The sequence below is a fragment of the Lutra lutra genome, chromosome 6 (assembly GCF_902655055.1).
Source record: "Lutra lutra chromosome 6, mLutLut1.2, whole genome shotgun sequence".
Taxonomy (NCBI): domain Eukaryota; kingdom Metazoa; phylum Chordata; class Mammalia; order Carnivora; family Mustelidae; genus Lutra; species Lutra lutra.
Window position 1 is genome coordinate 146,427,182 of NC_062283.1, and position 17,168 is coordinate 146,444,349.

General features: G+C 55.9%; 1 protein-coding gene across 2 annotated transcripts in view; it reads left to right on the top strand.

Moving 5' to 3' along the window:
* SLC22A1 (solute carrier family 22 member 1) overlaps positions 1-17,168 on the top strand; it is a 28,231-nt gene continuing 11,063 nt past the window's right edge. Inside the window, exons 1-9 of one of the 2 annotated variants that reach the window (XM_047735206.1) lie at positions 1-616; positions 5,156-5,259; positions 7,007-7,161; positions 8,816-8,984; positions 10,258-10,372; positions 10,796-10,902; positions 13,735-13,949; positions 14,932-15,036; positions 16,685-16,793. In XM_047735206.1, coding sequence (XP_047591162.1) covers positions 206-616; positions 5,156-5,259; positions 7,007-7,161; positions 8,816-8,984; positions 10,258-10,372; positions 10,796-10,902; positions 13,735-13,949; positions 14,932-15,036; positions 16,685-16,793 — 1,490 coding nt within the window. In that variant the 5' untranslated portion in view covers positions 1-205. The remainder of the gene's footprint in view (positions 617-5,155; positions 5,260-7,006; positions 7,162-8,815; positions 8,985-10,257; positions 10,373-10,795; positions 10,903-13,734; positions 13,950-14,931; positions 15,037-16,684; positions 16,794-17,168) is intronic. The other variant, XM_047735207.1, reaches the window with a different exon arrangement.

A 17,168-nucleotide genomic window follows, 5' to 3' on the forward strand; every position in this document is an offset into this window, starting at 1 on the left:
CACGCTCCTGCCTTCTGCCCTTGCCCGACACAGGCCGCGGGGGTGAAAGATTGCTTCCAGTTGGTCGGCTTCCAGGCCGAGTGTGCTCGGACGGTGCTGTGCTCTCCAACCAGCCCACGGCACAGAAGTGCGCACGGAACCGTGACCCCGGCCATCCGGGCAGCCCAGGCAGTCTGGCCAAGGCGATGAAGGTGCTGGCCCTGTTATGCTCACTATGGATGATGTTCTGGAGCAGGTCGGCGAGTTTGGCTGGTTCCAGAAGCAAGCCTTCCTGACCCTGTGCCTGCTCTCCGCGGCCTTCGCCCCCATCTACGTGGGCATCGTCTTCCTGGCTTTCACCCCAGATCACCGCTGCCTGAGCCCCGGGGTGGCTGAGCTGAGCCGGCGGTGCGGCTGGAGCCTGGCAGGGGAGCTGAACTACACGGTGCCCGGCCCGGGGGCCGCCGGCGAGGCCTTCCCCCGCCACTGCCGAGGCTACGAGGTGGACTGGAACCAGAGCGGCCTCAGCTGCGTGGACCCGCTGGCCGGCCTGGCCGCCAATAGGAGTCACCTGCCGCTGGGGCCCTGTCGGCACGGCTGGGTGTACGACACGCCCGGCTCGTCCATCGTGACCGAGGTAAGGGCAAGCCCCGGGTCTGGGGGAGCAGGTGGATTTTAGGAGCAGGGAGGAAACACAACAAATCCTAGGGGGTTTGGTTTCACATCAGGTTAGAGGGAGGAGAGTTCTATCCACTGAGCACTTAGGACACTTCTGGCTCTGTGCTGGGCACTTTGCATCCTTCCACCGTCTGGTCCCCTACGGACGCTGGCCGCTAGAGGGGCAGGTGGAGGTCAGGGAGCCCTTTGCAAGCCAGACTGGATTGTTGAACACGGGTCTACGGGGAGACGGGTTCCTCTTCTTTCTGCCCTGCTGGCTTCTCCAAGAGCCCGTAGAATTCACTTGGGGTGCCGTTAGAATGGTGGGTCCCCCTCCTTCACTCGTGTGACAGCTACGGGCCCGCTGGGGTGGTTTGGAAGCCGGAGTCAGACAGTTTCAGTCCCGGCCGTGCCCAGATCTGCTGGGCATCCCTGAGGATGTTACCCAGCGTCACGGAGGTACAGGTATATCCGCCTCCCACAGGGTCAGTGGGTTCAGCTGTGGGTGGCGGACCCGCTCCCGGCCTGCAGGAGGGGCTAATGGGGTCAAAGGGCCTCGCTCGCAGAGTTCAGTGGGTCCTTTCTGTGTTGTGCCTCGAGAATATTTTAGTCAAAGGCCACCAGATTTTTTTCCTTTGTGGATCTTTTTGAAAGTGTCACCAAGCGTGGGCCCTTGGAAATTGGCATCAAGGTTGGTTGTTGAAGCCACAGACCAGAAGCTATGCAGAGTCGCTCTGTTAGCAAAGCTTGGTTTGGGTGCTTACCTGAAACCGGAGGTAACTGAGTGGTTTTGGCATCAACACAGCCAAGGCTCTTACTGGAGGAAGAGGCTGTGTCCTCTCCTCTGGCCTGATCAGGTCCCTGCTGGGGGGGTTGGACTGGGAAGGGGACAGAACGGGAGTTTCCCCTTCAGGAGGAACAGGTGCAGGTGTGACTTGCTTTACCTGAAAACGCATGAACACCTGGTTTCCAAGTCTTCCTCTGGTGACAGCATGTGCTAATTCGGGGACAATGAGCTGTTAACGCTGATTCGAATTCAGGGTTCTGGGGAGGAGCGTGGGGGTGAAGGGTGTGACCCCTCCTTCTCCGCCGGAGTGCAGAGTCCTTATGGAAGGCTGCCAGAAAAAATGCAGGACACCGAGTTAAATTTGAATTTCAGATAAATGATAAACAATTTTTAAACATAATTATGTCCCAGATGTTACACAATGTTTGATGCTGATAACCGAGGCGGGAATACAAATGTTGCACGAAGACGCACTTACACTAAAAAAAAAAATGTGTTGTTTATCTGAAATTCAGATTGTACCAGGTACCCTGGATTTTCTTTCCTAAGCCTGGCAACTCTGCCTTCATGCCAGACGAGGAAGTTCGGTGTGGTTTCTGCAGAGGAGGAAGACAGTCCTAGTGGGACATTGGGAACTGTCTGGATGCGGGGTGCGTCCCCAGAAGAGACACAGTCCTGGCCTGGGCTGGGGGGGAAGGGCCCCAACTTGCCCAGGGGTTCTTGGTGGGAGGGGGGTGAGCAGGGCCACTGAGCCTGAGCCTGGACCACAGGAGAAGGAGGGGTTGGGGCTGCAGAGGAGCCGGGCAGGGTGGTGGCCAGGAGGGGTGGGGCAGCAGACACGGAGGGGCAGCGGGAGGGGGAGGGTCAGGCGCAAGGGGACCGAAAGAGCTCCAGAAATAGTGACTGTCTGTGGCAGCCCAGCTGGGCTCCCAGGAGACCCTAGATCTAAGCACTGGCAAGGACTGAGGGGCTCCTGGCACTCTTATTCACAGACGGAGTGTGCCCTGTGCCAGGCGGTGGGGGTGTGCTGGAGGCAGGGGCGCGGGGGCTCTAGGGCGGGAGAGGGCAGGAGCCCTCGGCAACCCCCCCACCCCCACGCCTTTAAACCCGCCTTGGCCTCTGTTTCTCCTCCTGTGCTGCCGCTTATTCTCAGGGGCTTTGCCTCCATGATTCCTTTCTGCAGGAATAATCTTTAACTCAGCCATGCCCTGGACATTGGAACCTGCTTGAGGGGGGATGCTGAGGCAGCCCCTTTGCACATCCCAGCGGCGCTGCCCTTCCGAGCTCGGGGTGGGGCCTGGGGCTCCGTCTGGGGAAGGAACGTGCACGTTCCCTGACCTCTGAGTCCCCTGTCCTTCCAGCTGCAGCCCCGCAGTGGGCTGGGGCCCCCCTCCTGGCTGGTTAGCTCCGTCTTCCCGGGCCTGTGAGTGTGAGCCGGAGAAAGGGCTCAGCCCCAGGTCACGGGAGGGCTCTGTCACCGTTCCCAAACACGTCTCATCCTAGAGATCTCCTGGCTTCTGGCCTGAGATCTGCTGAGACCGGATCCACAGCGGTCTGTGTTCTGACAAGGACTCTGGGGGATTCTCACGATCAGACGAGCTTGGAGAACACAGACTGTGTCTGAGACCCCAGGCCCTAGCCCTGGCAGAACCCCAGTGGGAGCAGCGACCCATCCAGTGCCCCCCACTCCACACCACCCTAGGCTTTCCTGGGGTCTGGGCCTGTCTTCCCGGTATGCACAAATGTGCTGGGGGCAGTGGTTGGGTGTGAGCTGGGGGGGCACGAGGCATGGAAGGTTACCCTAGACACAGACCCTGAGCCTCGTGGGGGCACAGATCTCCACAGGCAAGGCCGGATGCCCCTTTCTCCGGCTCCGTGAGCGCCCCGGTTTCTGTACAGTCTGGGGGACAAGATGGCACCCTGGGCATCTGAGGAAGGGGGCAGGGACACCTTACAGACACGCTCATGACGAAGATTAGAGCGAAAGACACAAACTGGTGCCCAATGCAGTGTAAGCGGGATGTGGTCTTGGACAGGTGGGTAGAGGCTACGAGAAGACAGTTGGGTGGTTGGAGAGGCAGACCCTGGGACAGCCAGATAACACCCAAGAGCGATCTGTCCCTCCGTCTCCTAACGGCAGGGCCCACTGCAGGCCGGGAAGACGGAAGATGGCAGGAGCTCTGCGGGGACGCTGTGCTTTCAGCTGAAGGGAGTGAATGTTTGGGTTTGGTAGAGGGAATGCCCACGGCGCTGAGTGGTAGCCTGTGGTGCCTCCCAGAGCTGTGCCACTCCCAGGAGCCAACCCTGGGGTGCAGGCGGGGGTAGCAGGTCACAGGACAGGCTTGGGATTCATTTCTGAGTCAAGTGGTAACCCAGAGTGCTACCCAGATTTTATATTGAAAAGTGCTCATGTCAAGGAAGTAAGCAGCCAGTCAGAGGGACCCCCAGGCTGACGGAGCCCAGAGCCCTGGGGCCCTTAATGGTTGACCCGAGGGCCCGGGACTGGGGGTCGGGGGAAGGGGCTGGTTTTAACCAGCACCTGAAATATTTGCGGGCAGTGGGCTATAGTCAAACCTCTATTCTAAAGGGTAAAGTGTTTGTTATTTACCTAAACCCTGTTCACAGGACTCCTCCTCTTCTGTGCTCACACTAGCTCTGTGAGTGGGACAGGACAGGGGCAATACACACGGTTCACACTGGGAAACTGAGGCCCGCAGTGGCGAAGTGACTTTCTTACCGTCACACATCTCCCAGCGTCATCTGGTAGGGGGAGCCATGAATCCGAAGTACTTAGAGCAGGACAGAGACAGGGAGAGAGGAAGGGTGTGCCCCAGGGCTGTGCCAAGAATGGGGATGATGTGAGGGCCCCAGCCGTGGAGCTCTACACCTTGCTTCTACCTTCTCTGCGCCCCAGTGAGTAAGTGGGATGCTTCTCCTCCTCCTCTTCTTCCTTCCCCTCCTCTTCCTCCTTTTCCTCTTCTTCCTCCTCCTTGGGGTTGTCGGGGCTTCTCAGTGCCCAGGTGTGTGCCCCCTGCGGTGCGGCTTCCCCTAAAACTCAACAGAGCCCTTCCCCAGGTGGGTCTGTCCTGCCTTTGCCCCTGGCTCCCTCCTGCCCTGTCCCTCCCCTCGCTGGCTCTGGGCGCAGTGCTCCCTCTGAGTCTCCGGCCACCCTGGGTCCTGAGCGCAAGACCCCAGTGCCCACACTGCTCTCACCAAGCCTGGCTTCTTGCCGGAGTGTCTTTGCTCAGCCCCCCCCCGGGGCCACTCATGGCCACACCCCCCATGACAGAATCTCCAGGATCATCGCTGGACCTCACATAATTAAATATATAATTAACAGGTACTTAATCGAGGGCTTTTGACCAGTTCTGAAAAACGTGTTCGATTTATTTGGCTACATTTCTGTCTTTAGGAAATTGCTGTGCTATACTTCTTTTTAGAAGACCATCTGCTGGCCATGTTGTCTTTCAATAACCGACGGCCAAGGTCAAAGCTCTTGACAGTGGTGAGGGTAAAACAAAGATACTAGGGATATAGCGTAGTAGGTGAGATTCACCGGAAACCTGAAATTTGTCTTATGAAAATGTGGTAAGAAAAAAATGATGAGAAACCCTTGGGCCTATCACACTTCGGGGTAAACACTGATTTTGTCTGGAGAGAGGACGGAAGGGACACTTGGACTTATAAACCGTCTTGTGTTTCCGGCCCCTCCGACCATGGCGTGACCCGCAGTTTAACCTGGTGTGTGACGACTCTTGGAAGGTGGACCTCTTTCAGTCCTGCGTGAACCTGGGCTTCTTCCTGGGCTCTCTGGGTGTCGGCTACATTGCAGACCGGTACGTAAAGGCCAAGCCGACTGAACGCAGCGGCGATGCTATGAGGAGAATGGATCACAGGGGACAGTGGTGGGAGCGTCCAGCTGGTTGAAACCTACCGCAGACGCTGATGGAGAGAGACCCGGTAGCTAGAGCTTTGGAGTGGGGTCGGGTAGCAAGATGGAGTAAGGGTGGGGATTCAGGATGGACTTGGGGAGCCAAAACTCATGCATATTTTATAGTTGGGTGGTGGGCTGAGAGAAGACGGGGACAAAGCCAAGGTATACACATGCAGCCATTGGGTGAGGTGAGGGTAGGGACAGATGGGGTTAGAAAAAGGCTTCACTTGTGGGGGGAGGGGGTGGGGAGCCATCCTGAGTTTGGTCCTGTGCTAAGCATAGCCCAGGAGGCAAAGAAAAGATACCACATAGGGAGCTGGGTACGTGAGTTGTGCTCAGAAGAGCGGTTTGTGCTAGAGATAAACATTTGGGATTTGTCAGCAGGAGCTGGTATTTAAAGCCGTCAACCATGGTTGAGATAAGCAGTGGAGCGCATAGAGGTTGTTAGGGAAGGAGTTGCTGGCAAAGGAGATGTAGGGGAAACGACAGGGAGGTAGAAAGACACCCACTGTCCCAGCATAGTGTGGAGTTATAGAACACAAGACGGGACTGATCTGACGGGGAGGAGTGGCCCAGATCTGCAGACAAGGCACCCCACGACTACCAGGGACAAGGATGGTGTCAGGGGAAGGCTGAGGAGAAGCGAGAGAGGAGGAAGTAGAGTTTGGGTGCGTGGACAACCCTATAAGGCAAGTGGGGTGGGAGGGACAGGGGACAGGCAAAGGGTCCAGGATGGGGGTGACCGCACCATGGAGGGCTTGAGGAACCAACGGGGCCTTGGAAGGGCTGGGTGCCAGGGGAGCAGGTGGAGCAGCCTTTGGTCGGAGGCACAGGAGAAGAGATGAAGGTGGACGCAGATGACATTAGTTCTGATTGTTTGGGGGTGACGGGTGTGAGCGTCCAACGGGAGGTTTCTACATTAGTGCAGGATGAGGATGTTCACTCGCTGGTGTGGGGCCGTGCTGGGTGGGAGCATGGGGCTGGAGGTGAGGGGCAAGGAGTAGGGGATGTTGGGCCCGGGCTGGAGTCTAGGAGGCAGGGGGCAGGGAACGCCGAGGTTGCAGGGTGGGGAGATGTGGGGGTAGGGACCAGGTCGGGTGTGTGACCAAACAGGAGGTTGACCCGCTGCTTCCTCGAGTAGCCACTGGAGTGTGGGATCAGGTGGGAAAGATGGAGTCAATGAAGCTCCCTACTGGGATGAAGAGTTAGCAAGTGATTTGCCCGTTTCATTCATGAAGAAAGGAAAGGGAAATAATCCTCAATTGTTATACCATGAGAACTGAATATTTTCCCAGAAAAGTTTTTGAGGCCGCTGATAAGGCTGGCATGTTAATAATAACACAGTCTGCCGGGCGATGAGGGGGGCACCTGTGGGGACCTGCAGAGCCCTGGGGAGCAGCCCTCCCTGGCTGAGATGCCACATGCCTGAGAGCATAGGGATCCTGGCTTCCTCCTTACAGTGAGTTAATGAACCTCAAAAGGGCCACTGTTCCCTGAGGACCACACATTTGGGCCCTTGGCTCGGGAGGCAGTCCTTCAGGACACAGTGACACACGCTTCCCGATCAAGACCCTCGCTGTCGCTTGGTGCCCATTGGACCCCAAATACTCAACACCCACCCCCACTTCCCTGTCTCCTTGCCTCTGAAGGTTTGGCCGAAAATTATGTCTCTTGGCCACCACCCTCGTCGGTGCCGTGTTGGGTGTCCTCACGGCTGTGGCCCCGGACTACACGTCTCTGCTGCTCTTCCGCCTGCTGCAGGGGCTGGTCAGCAAGGGTAGCTGGACGTCCGGCTACATCCTGAGTAAGTGTCCCCCTGGGATGCCTTCCCACCGGGCAAGTGGAAGGGGAGGGAGCCAAAGGTGGAGGTGGGATTTAGGGGGAGAGGGTACGTTGGCAGGGTCTAGAGAAATTGTGCTAAGTCTAGTTGTATGTGACAGCCTGTCTGACCGGGCAGGGCACTACATGGGGATGGCCTCCCTCCCTCCCTCCCTCTCCCCTTCCCTTTCTCCTTCCTTCCTCCTTCCCTCCTTCTCTCCTTCTTCCCTTCCTCTCACGTTCCCTCCCTCCTCTCTCCTTCCCTCCCCTTCGTCTGCCTCAACTTCCTTCCCTCTCACCCTTCCTCCTTCTCACCTTCCTTCCCTCCCCCTTCCCTCCCACCCACCATCTGTCCCTCCTCTCTCCCTCCCTCCCTCCCTCCCTTCTACATTCCCCCACTCTCACCTTCCTTCCCTCTCACCTTCCTTCCCTCCCACCTTCCCTCCTTCCCATATCTCCTCCCTCCCTCCCTCCCTCCCTCCCTCCCTCCCTCCCTCCCTCCTTCCCTCCCTCCCTCCCTCCTCCCTCCTTCCCTCCCTCCCTCCCTTCCCCAGAAGGCTTGTAGGTCACATACTCCCTGGGCCTCTGCTGGTGACTCACTGGTCTCCCTTATTGGCTTCTCTTCTCCCCATCCCTCAGTGTGGCAGGACCCAGGACTTTGTCCTCCCCGTCCCCAAACCTGCTCCATCTGCAGACCCCTACCCCAGCCCGCTGTCTGGCGGTCAGCATGGTCCGCACTTCTTTACTCCTGCTTCTGGCCCCTCGGGGTCCTGCCGCTGGCTTTCCTTTCACAGCACACCCGGGGCCACCATCTCTTCTCTGTTCCTGCCCCTGGATCCAGGCCAACACCATCGCTTCACCTCCACGTGGGTCCCTTGTCTCAACTCAGCAGTGGGCGTGGGAACATGTTGCGGCTTTGGGCACGGGCTCTCCTCCTCATGCGGCCCAAGCCAGCCTCTGTACGGGGCCCCCAGGATGGCTGCAGGTTCGGCCTCTTCCTGGAGATCCTCATCCTCGGTTGCCTCTGCCTGGAATTTCCCCCGTGAGGTTCACCCCCTGCTTTGCTCTCTGAGACACTGAGAGCCCTTCACTCTCCAGCTCCCGATCCCCTCCCACTAGTTAACTTTCCGTTCCCCTGGGGCACAAAGCGCCTTCTGGCCTGGCACGTGACTTGCTCATTTGCTGGCTGTGCCCTCTGCCCTCTCTCATGAAGATGTCGGGTTGTAAGGGCACGACTCTGCTGTGGGGGCTGAGGACACGGCCCGGACGCCTGGAGAGGTGCCGGGTCCCTGGTGGGAGATGCTTGTTAAGTGAATTACAGTCCCAGGGCCATGAGAAATGTCGCAGCTCGGTCTGAGCCTGTCGGGGCAAAGCTCTGGGGAGGAGGCAGGGCCCGTGTTCGGGTAGACTGAGCCCTAAAGCACCCGAAGGACAGTATAGACAGCAAAAGGGGGGATTAAAAAAGGAAGTACTGGAGAGAATCGGGACTGACTGCCAGGCTTGAGCGGAGGAACATTAACGGACAAGGGGAGGGAGCTGTGGTCAGGCGGGGGAGGTGGGCAAGGTGTGGGTGTTCGCCCGGAGGGAAGGAGGCCACGGGGAGCACAGGAACCCTGATGGTGACTCATGTCCTGTTTCAGTCACAGAGTTCGTGGGCCTGGGCTACCGGCGAATGGTGGCCATCCTCTACCAGACGGCCTTCACGGTGGGGCTCGTGCTGCTCTCCGGGCTGGCCTACATCATCCCTCACTGGCGGTGGCTCCAGCTGGCCACCTCCCTGCCCACCTTCCTCTTCCTGCTCTACTACTGGTACGCGGGTCCTCCACGGGGGCCCTGCTCTCTCTCCACCCCTGGGACCACGCTCGGTGAACTCCCACTGCCCGGTGACCTTGGTGGCCACATGGGCCATCCTCCACTGGCCACGGTGACCTGTCACTCAGGCACAGGGCTACTCCCGCCCTTTGTGCCATTTGGGGTGTTCTAATATTACAGGATGGCCCCATTACGTGGGGGAGCTACCCTCAAACAGAAACTCTTCGAATTTGTATCCCCCTAGAGAGAGGGACAACGCTTCACGTCAGATGAGAAGGCACCTAGCCACAGAGCAGGCATTTGCTGTTCGTTGAATGAATTAATGAATAATGAATGAATGCATGAGAGTTCCTGGGGAATGTGTGCATTAAGCCATTGTGAGACAAACCAGTCCCATGAGGTATTAATCTTACTAGTGGAGCCTTTGGCAGGGTCCCAAGGCATAGACAGCTGGACAGATGAGTTTTGAGTTTTGATTGTGGGGCAGGGAAGGGGTGTGCAGAGGGCTGTGGAGAGAAATATCTCATCCTAGCACCCCTCATCACCATTCTAAGGACAAATCACCGTGGGTAGTGCCGAAGTAGACCCAGCCTCTAAACCAGGGCTCGCCGCCAGGAGCCGTATACCTGTGGTCAGGATGAGCCTGCTCTCTCCCCATCAGGGTGAAATCCAGGGCTCCCCCGTGGGGCAGGATGCCCGGGCTGCGTCTCGCGGGCCCCGCAGATGGGCCTCAGCCTGAGTGTTTCCAGAAGACCTCATGCTAGAGATTCCCAATCTTCACATTGTAACATCCTTACCCAGTTTGAAATGACCACATACTATCTATTTATGTAGTTTGGGAGATATTTTGGGACCTGTTCAACTGCGCTTGTAGGACGCAGAGACCCCTGCTGTCCCACAAGGGTCAGGGAGCACATGGAGCCTTGATTCTGTACCAGGAGTTTCCAGGGGGATGAGGGTGGCCAGTGGCTTGCAGAGAGTGGGACCCCTCCCCCGTGAAATGAAGGTCACAGAGGAAAGCAGCCATTCCCTTTTTGCCCCTAAATCTTAGCAGGTGGCACTGAGAGTGTGAGGGACCCACCCACAGAGCTCCTTTGTGGACCCCTGGGCTAGCACAGGATGACTCCAGACCCTCGTCCACTAGCTGCTTGAGGAATTACAGTCCCGAAGTGAGGAGGGTCGGTTTCCCAGAGCCATGGCCTCGCTCCAATCAGGCCTTCGCATCTGCACTCTGGAGGCGCCCACACGTAGTGACGATCCGTGTCCACAGGTGCGTGCCCGAGTCTCCCCGGTGGTTGTTGTCACAGAAGAGAAACTCTCAAGCGATAAAGATAATCGACCACATTGCCCAGAAGAACGGGAAATCGCCTCTCCCTGATCCCAAGGTGACAAAATAGCAAGGGGTTTCTCACATCACTGAACCTTGGGTTGGGTTTATGATTTATTTATTTACTTATTTTTTAGAGATTTTATTTATTTGAGAGAGAGAGTGATCAAGAAGCGGGGGGGCACCAGCAGAGGTAGGGGCAGTGGGAGAGGGAAAAGCAGACTTCCCACTGCGCAGAGAGCCTGATACGGGGCTCGATCCCAGCACTCTGAGATCATGACCTGAGCTGAAGGCAGATGCTTTACCCACTGAGCCACCCAGGTGTCCCGGGTGGTTTAGAAAATGCTTCTGGGGCTGCCTTGAGGAGCGGGAAGTCCCTGGAAGAACTTGGGGTGATGAGCACAGGAATGGGGGGGTGGCTCTGAGGGCTTCTTCCGCTCCCCCAAGCTTGGACACCGCTGATGCTCTTACTCCCTCCCAGATGCTCTCTCTCGAAGAGGATGTCACCGAAAAGCTGAGCCCCTCTTTTGCAGACCTGTTCAGCACGCCACACCTGAGGAAGCACACCCTTATTCTGATGTACCTGTGGTAAGGGACCTTCCGGACTTTCTCCCGCACGGAATCAGGGTGCTTGCCAGAGTCCTGGGGTCTGAGTTAAAGGCAGTGGAACAATGCAGGTGGAAAAGGAGTTTTTAAATGAATTACAAGCAGTCAGTGAGCTCGTAGAAAGACATCTTTATTTCTCCCTTGAGGATGGAGTAATGAGGGAAGGACAGCATTCCAGGAAGAAGAGTGTGTGACCTGGGAGGGGTCAACAGCAAGATGAGTGAAATATGATGGAGGGACCCCAGGGTTGCCGCCCCTCTCACGGGTCTGTCTTCTGGGAACAGACATGTCTTGACGTGGCATCGGAAATGGGTGAGATTTCAGTGGCTCTCGGTGCTTCCAAAGATGCAGAGCCCTTCCTCACATCTAGGCACTTTAGAGACCCTGCGTGGGCAGAGCTGTGCCTTTATTGCCCACTGATTACAAGACTCACTCACACATAGGACCTCACCCACGTACCCCGGCTCACCCCCAGGGTCTGCACCCCTCTCCAGGCTGCTTTCTTGCAGTCCCCTACCCTGTTCCTTCAGAGGACATCAGGCAGGCTCCCCACCCCCCAGGCTTTGTCCTTGACATGCGGGTGGTTCTTAGCAGTCACTCCCCCAACCCCTGGGGCTCCCCCTTCATATGGAGCCACTCTGCTCCTTGTACAATTGTTTCTGCTTCCAGGAAGGTTTTACTAGAACCAAGGGTCCAAGCTAATAGCGTGATGCCTGGCACATGGTAACCTTGCAAATATTTGCTGAAGGTCGCATGAATAACCACAGTTCCATAGAACCCATCCGTGGTGCAAAATGTACCAGCCAGGCTGACCGTGCCCTCCCTTTGCCCCTACCAGTCACATGCGTGTCCCTGTGCTGGCCCCAGAGTCCTGCAGCCAGCCGCACGATGGTCCCAGGAGCCTCTGCAAACCCCAGCTGCCCGGTGCACTTCTGTCCCCCCACTCCCTCCTCCCCTTTCCACTCACTGCCCCCACTGCCATCCCCTAATGCACTCTTCTCCAGGGGGAAGAGGGAGGGGTGTGCTTTGGCCTCTCGGCTCTCACAATCCTGCACCCGCTCCCCTGAACATTCTGCTCTGCAGAACTCCCCTGTCTACACCCTCCGCTGGCTTCCTAACCCACTGAGGATAAAACCAAATCCCTTTCCATGGCCTACCATGAGCCGACCCTGGACCCCCCTCCTACTGGCCTTCCCTCCACCTGCTTCTTCCCTCCCAGCCCTTTCCGGCCCTGTGACTCCAGACAGCTCCCATTTCTCTGTGGCTCAGCTTCCTCGTCAGCAAATGGGGATCACGGCAGAACCTCCCTCGCCGGCATGTTGGCAGTTTCATGAGATCATTTGTGTAAAGGGCTTTGTAGAATGTGTCTAGTTCCACGGATGGCTGTTTTAACATGTACATGCAATTCATGGGCTCTGCCAAAAGATGGCAGCACTGCACACTTGTTAACTGGTTTTTGACTGGAAAACCAAGCTTAGACCTTCCTTTCTCTTAAAGCAATCCCTTTATTGGTACCAGGTGACTCTTCCCACTTAACTGGGACAAAGGGAGGGCATGGTGAGACCCTCGGAAGTTAGGAATGATTCAGGACTAGAAACAAGAGCATCACAATATTTCTTGGTGTGCAGTTGTATAAAACAAGGGAGTATATTGATGAGAAATATCAGTTGTGATCTGTTTTAGAGCCAAGAGGCAATTTACATGCTGGGACAAGAGCACAACTTCTTATCAACCAAAATCTCTTCTCAAACTGTAAATACCAATATAATGATCAAATGTTTCTATTCTCCAAAATTACATAATGTCACCAAAAAATGACCCATGGAACTCTCTAAAACCTTCTGGAGTGAATTAGCCAGTCCCTATCGGTGTCTGAGCCATATTCGGTACCCCTGCTATTCCTCCCTGGAATGCGGATGGAGGGGTCCTGCGGCGGGCTGCAGGGTGAAGGAGAGAGGGGGAGCGGTGCTGTTAATGACAGCACCACTGTGCCGCTGGAAAGACTTGGCTGGCGTCTGCTCTGCTGTGCTCTGTGGACTTGACCTTGGGATGATGATGATGATGACACCAGTAATTGCTCATCTTTAGCGAGTGCTTTCTATGTGCCAGGAATCACTCCAGGCACTCAGTGTGAGACAGGGAAAGTGTGAAGAGAGGGTTGTGGAAAGAAATAGCTCATCCATGCGCCTTTTGTCACTGTTCTGCGGAGGGCAAACCTGATCTGTGGGGGCCACTGGAGTAGGACACAGCCTCTCTAAATGAAGGCTGGCCGCTAAGTCTTACACATCTGTGGTCAGGACAAGCCTGCTGTGCTTTTGTTAGGGTAGAACAAGGGGCTTCCCACTGGGAAAGGATGCTCTGGCTGAATCTGGGTGCTGGGACAGGATGGGACTGTGTCTGAGTGTTCTCAGAAGACCTTATTCCATTTGTTGCATTTACTGATGAGGCAGACAGAGCTTAGTTAAGTTCCTCAAGATCACACAGCTCATACAGCGTCTGATCGCTGAACCTGCTTATTCCTGGTACCCTCCGCCCATCCCCCCGTAGCCACTGTGGCCTCAGGGTCCTCATTTGCTGGCTCTAGGACACGGGGTTGTACCCCAGAAGTCATGACATCACATCAATCCTGAGAGAGCCCCTCACCGATGGCCCCTCTAGGACACCCTTCCTGACTTTTATCCCCTCTTCTCATGTCACTCCAGGACGTTCTAGATTGAGCGACACCTGTTCCTCTCTGGTGGCCAGACTCCGAACCCTCCCCCATCCCACAGACAGGAGCCTCGGTCTGAGCCTCTGCTTCTCCTCTGTGCTCAGGTTCACGAGCTCCGTACTCTACCAGGGCCTCATCATGCACGTGGGTGCCACGGGCGGGAACCTCCACCTGGACTTCCTGTACTCGGCTCTGGTTGAATTCCCAGCGGCCTTCATCATCCTCACCACCATTGACCGCTTCGGCCTCATCCGCCCGTTGGTGGTGTCCAATCTGGTGGCGGGGACAGCCTGCGCCGTCATGATCTTTATCTCCCACGGTGAGCTGGGTGTTCCCTCACTCTCTAGAGGATCGTATTATCGAACCGTGGAACAGCGTTTCGGCTCCTGGATATGCCCCTCGAATGAGAACAAAGACAAAGTCAGGGTGTTACCCTAGTCTACAGCTGTGTGTGTGTGTGTGTGTGTGTGTGTGTGTGTGGTGTGTTTTAATTTTAAGTTGGTATAATGTACACATGATGAGTAAATGACAAGTGTCAAGCTACTTACCTGTCCCACCGTTGACTCACACCTGTGTGGTTTCCAGCCTCTGCCTCCTGGGGTATAAGCTGCAGGGAACACTTGGGCACACGTCTCTTCATGGGCCTAGACTCTCCTTTCCCTCGGGTACAAATCTGTGAGTGCGTTTGCTGGGTCAGGTGTGGTATATATGCAGCTCGAAGTGGATACAGGCAGGCTTCCAGAACAGCTGGACCAATGCACACGCCCACCGATGGCGCCTGAGGTTCCAACTTGCCCACACTGGGTATTGCCAGTTTTTTTGACACTGGCCTCTCTGGTGGGTGTGTGCTTTCGTCTGTCGTCCTTACGACCCAGGATAATCCAAAGCAGAATGACTTTGGTCGGTTTCGGTTTGAGTGCACAAACCGCCTTTCCTATTTGCTACGTTTGGGGAGGTGGTTGAAGAAGCACAAGGCAGATTTGCCATTTCCTCAGTTTGTATTGCTTGGGCTTTCCCCTTGTGGGTTAAATGAGCTGTTTCGGTAAGCTTTTACAGAGAGGGTGTTGTGGGATGTGTTTCCTGAAAACTGTTTTCTCAAGAACCAGGCTGTATGGATCAGGCTGAAAATAAAAAGACAACTCAGTCTTCTCCTTCCTCCTCGCATGGAGAGAACAGTGAGGACAGGGAAAGGAGCAGAGTCCGTCTGAAATAGATTTTATCCACCATCTTCCCCATCTTCCTATTTCTGGAACCCTGCAAAGACAAATGGGAAGTTTTTTGTTTGTTTGTTTGTTTTTAAGTAACAGCAGTGGGGGTAGAGAAGGAACCCAAGATCTCAGATTGTCAGTTATCATCAGGGCGGAACCCAGGCACCATGCTCTCTGGTCCCATCCCCCCCTGCCAATGTCTCTCCCCCCACCCCACCCTCTCCACTTGCCTCTACTGAGTCCTTGTCATGTGAGATGATAAACACTCACGCCCTCCTCCAGGAAATATTGCAAGTAACTTCTGTGTGGCCAGCACACATCTCGACCCTGGGATCACAGCCATGAGCAAAGCAGAGAAAGTTCTTGCTTCACAGAGTTCACATTCTAGAGGGAAAAAGTGCAGGTGAAGCATGGTGGGCATTAATCCTTTGTGCGGTGGTCAGGGACAGTCTTGGCAGACCTGAATGAGGGGAACAAGCCATGTCACTATCTGGGGAATGTGCTTCTGGGCAGGAGGATGGAAGCGGGAGGATCACCGAGGAGGGTCGAGCTAAGCACTCAAGGAACAGCCAGAAGCCCTGTGCCTGAAATTGGGAGAGCAAGGCGGGACCTGGGGGACAGAGGTGGGCGTTAGCAGCAGGCAGCCTTGGACAGTGTCCCCCATATGGAAGGAAGCACTGGGGGCTTTGGGCAGGGATGCTCCCCACGGTCCCTCTGGCTGGTGAAGGGAGAGGTGCCCCCAGCGCTGATGGGAAACAGGACAGCAGAGTCACTCACCAGATTAAAGACCCCAGAGTGTGTATGCAAGGCCCTCCCTGTAGATCCTGTCTTAGTGAACTTCCTCTTCTTTTCTCTTCAGGAGGCTGGGGGTATCCATGATCTGGCTTGGCTCCCACCACAAGGTGGTGAGCAGCAGGGGGCTGGGAGACTGAGTCGGACCCGGTGGGGAGCTCATTCCTAAGGCCACCGTGTCCTCTCTCCGGGGACTCTCACGCTGGCAGAGTGAAATGAGCATGTCCTCCATGAACGGCCAGTATCTGGGGACAGGGGTCAAGAAGACATGATGTCTGTGACCCCAGAGGCTTTAATGAGTCCCCTGGCATATCCTGGAAGCCACTTGCTTGTTAGTGTATGGAGTAACCGAGGTGGAGCCAGTGATGGGGCCCAATTCCTTGATCGGTCCTCAGTAGGGGGAGGGCTTCCTGAACCCTCGTGGAATGGGGAGCCCCACAGCCGTCTGCTAAGATGCAGCAAGGGTTTGCTTCCCTAGTGCTTGAGTCTGAGACTATCCTGAAAGGTGTTTCCTTTAAGACAATGTGTTTGGAAGTGAAGGCCAGATTGAGGGTTAGAAATCCGGTCCCTCAGCTCCAGGGCTGCCGGCCGAGGGGCTGTATTTCTTGTGGCCCTCCTGTGTCAGGCTCTGGCAGAGACACTATTGCATGGTAATTAAGAAGCCAACATTTCTGGAGCAGTCATGGTGGACGTTTCACATTTGTCATCTCAAAGTCCCGTAATAGCTTGTAGGCTGGCTATCACTATTCCCATTTTACAGCTGAAGAGAGCAAGGCCCAAAGAGGTAAGTCACGTGGCTTACAGGAGGCAGAGCGGAGATCCAAAACACATGTTCTTTCCTCTGTGCAAAGGAGTCTTCCTCCTGTGTCACCATCAGGTTCTGAAACCTCGCAGGACTCAGTTTACTTATCCCAAAATGAAAGGGTTAGATAAGGCACTCCTTCTGGCTCTTCCAGCTCTGAAGTCCAAGCTTCCTAATGGGGCTCCTCAAGGCGGGGCACTCATGGGCTCAGTCCCCATGTGAGTTCCCCACCTCTGTGTGTTTCCTGTCCAGATCTACACTGGCTGAACATCACAGTGGCTTGTTTTGGCCGCATGGGAATCACCATCGTGTTCCAGCTGGTGTGCCTGGTGAACGCCGAGCTGTACCCCACGTTCATCAGGTGGGTGCACAAAGTGGGGAGGAGGGGAGTGTGGTGGGGTTGCCACTGACCTAGCTGGGCACTAGCCAGGCTCAGCGAGGACCAGCACTTCCAAGACAGTTGCTCAAAGCTCCCCCAGAGGTTAATCCGTTTGGACACTGAGTTGGGGGGTGGGCGTTAGAGAGAGGGTCAACGGCTAATTACAGGAGAGAACATGAAATGGGAACTTGGAATGGAGTGTGCAGCGGGCAAGCCCTGAAGACCAAGCATCTGCATAGAGAGAGCCCTGGTCAGGGAGTATGAGACTGACTTTCAGCCCAGCCCTCAGCTCCAGCTCCTGCCTAAGTCCACAGCCATGCAGACACCTGTAGACATAATGTGCTCAGAGCTCTGACC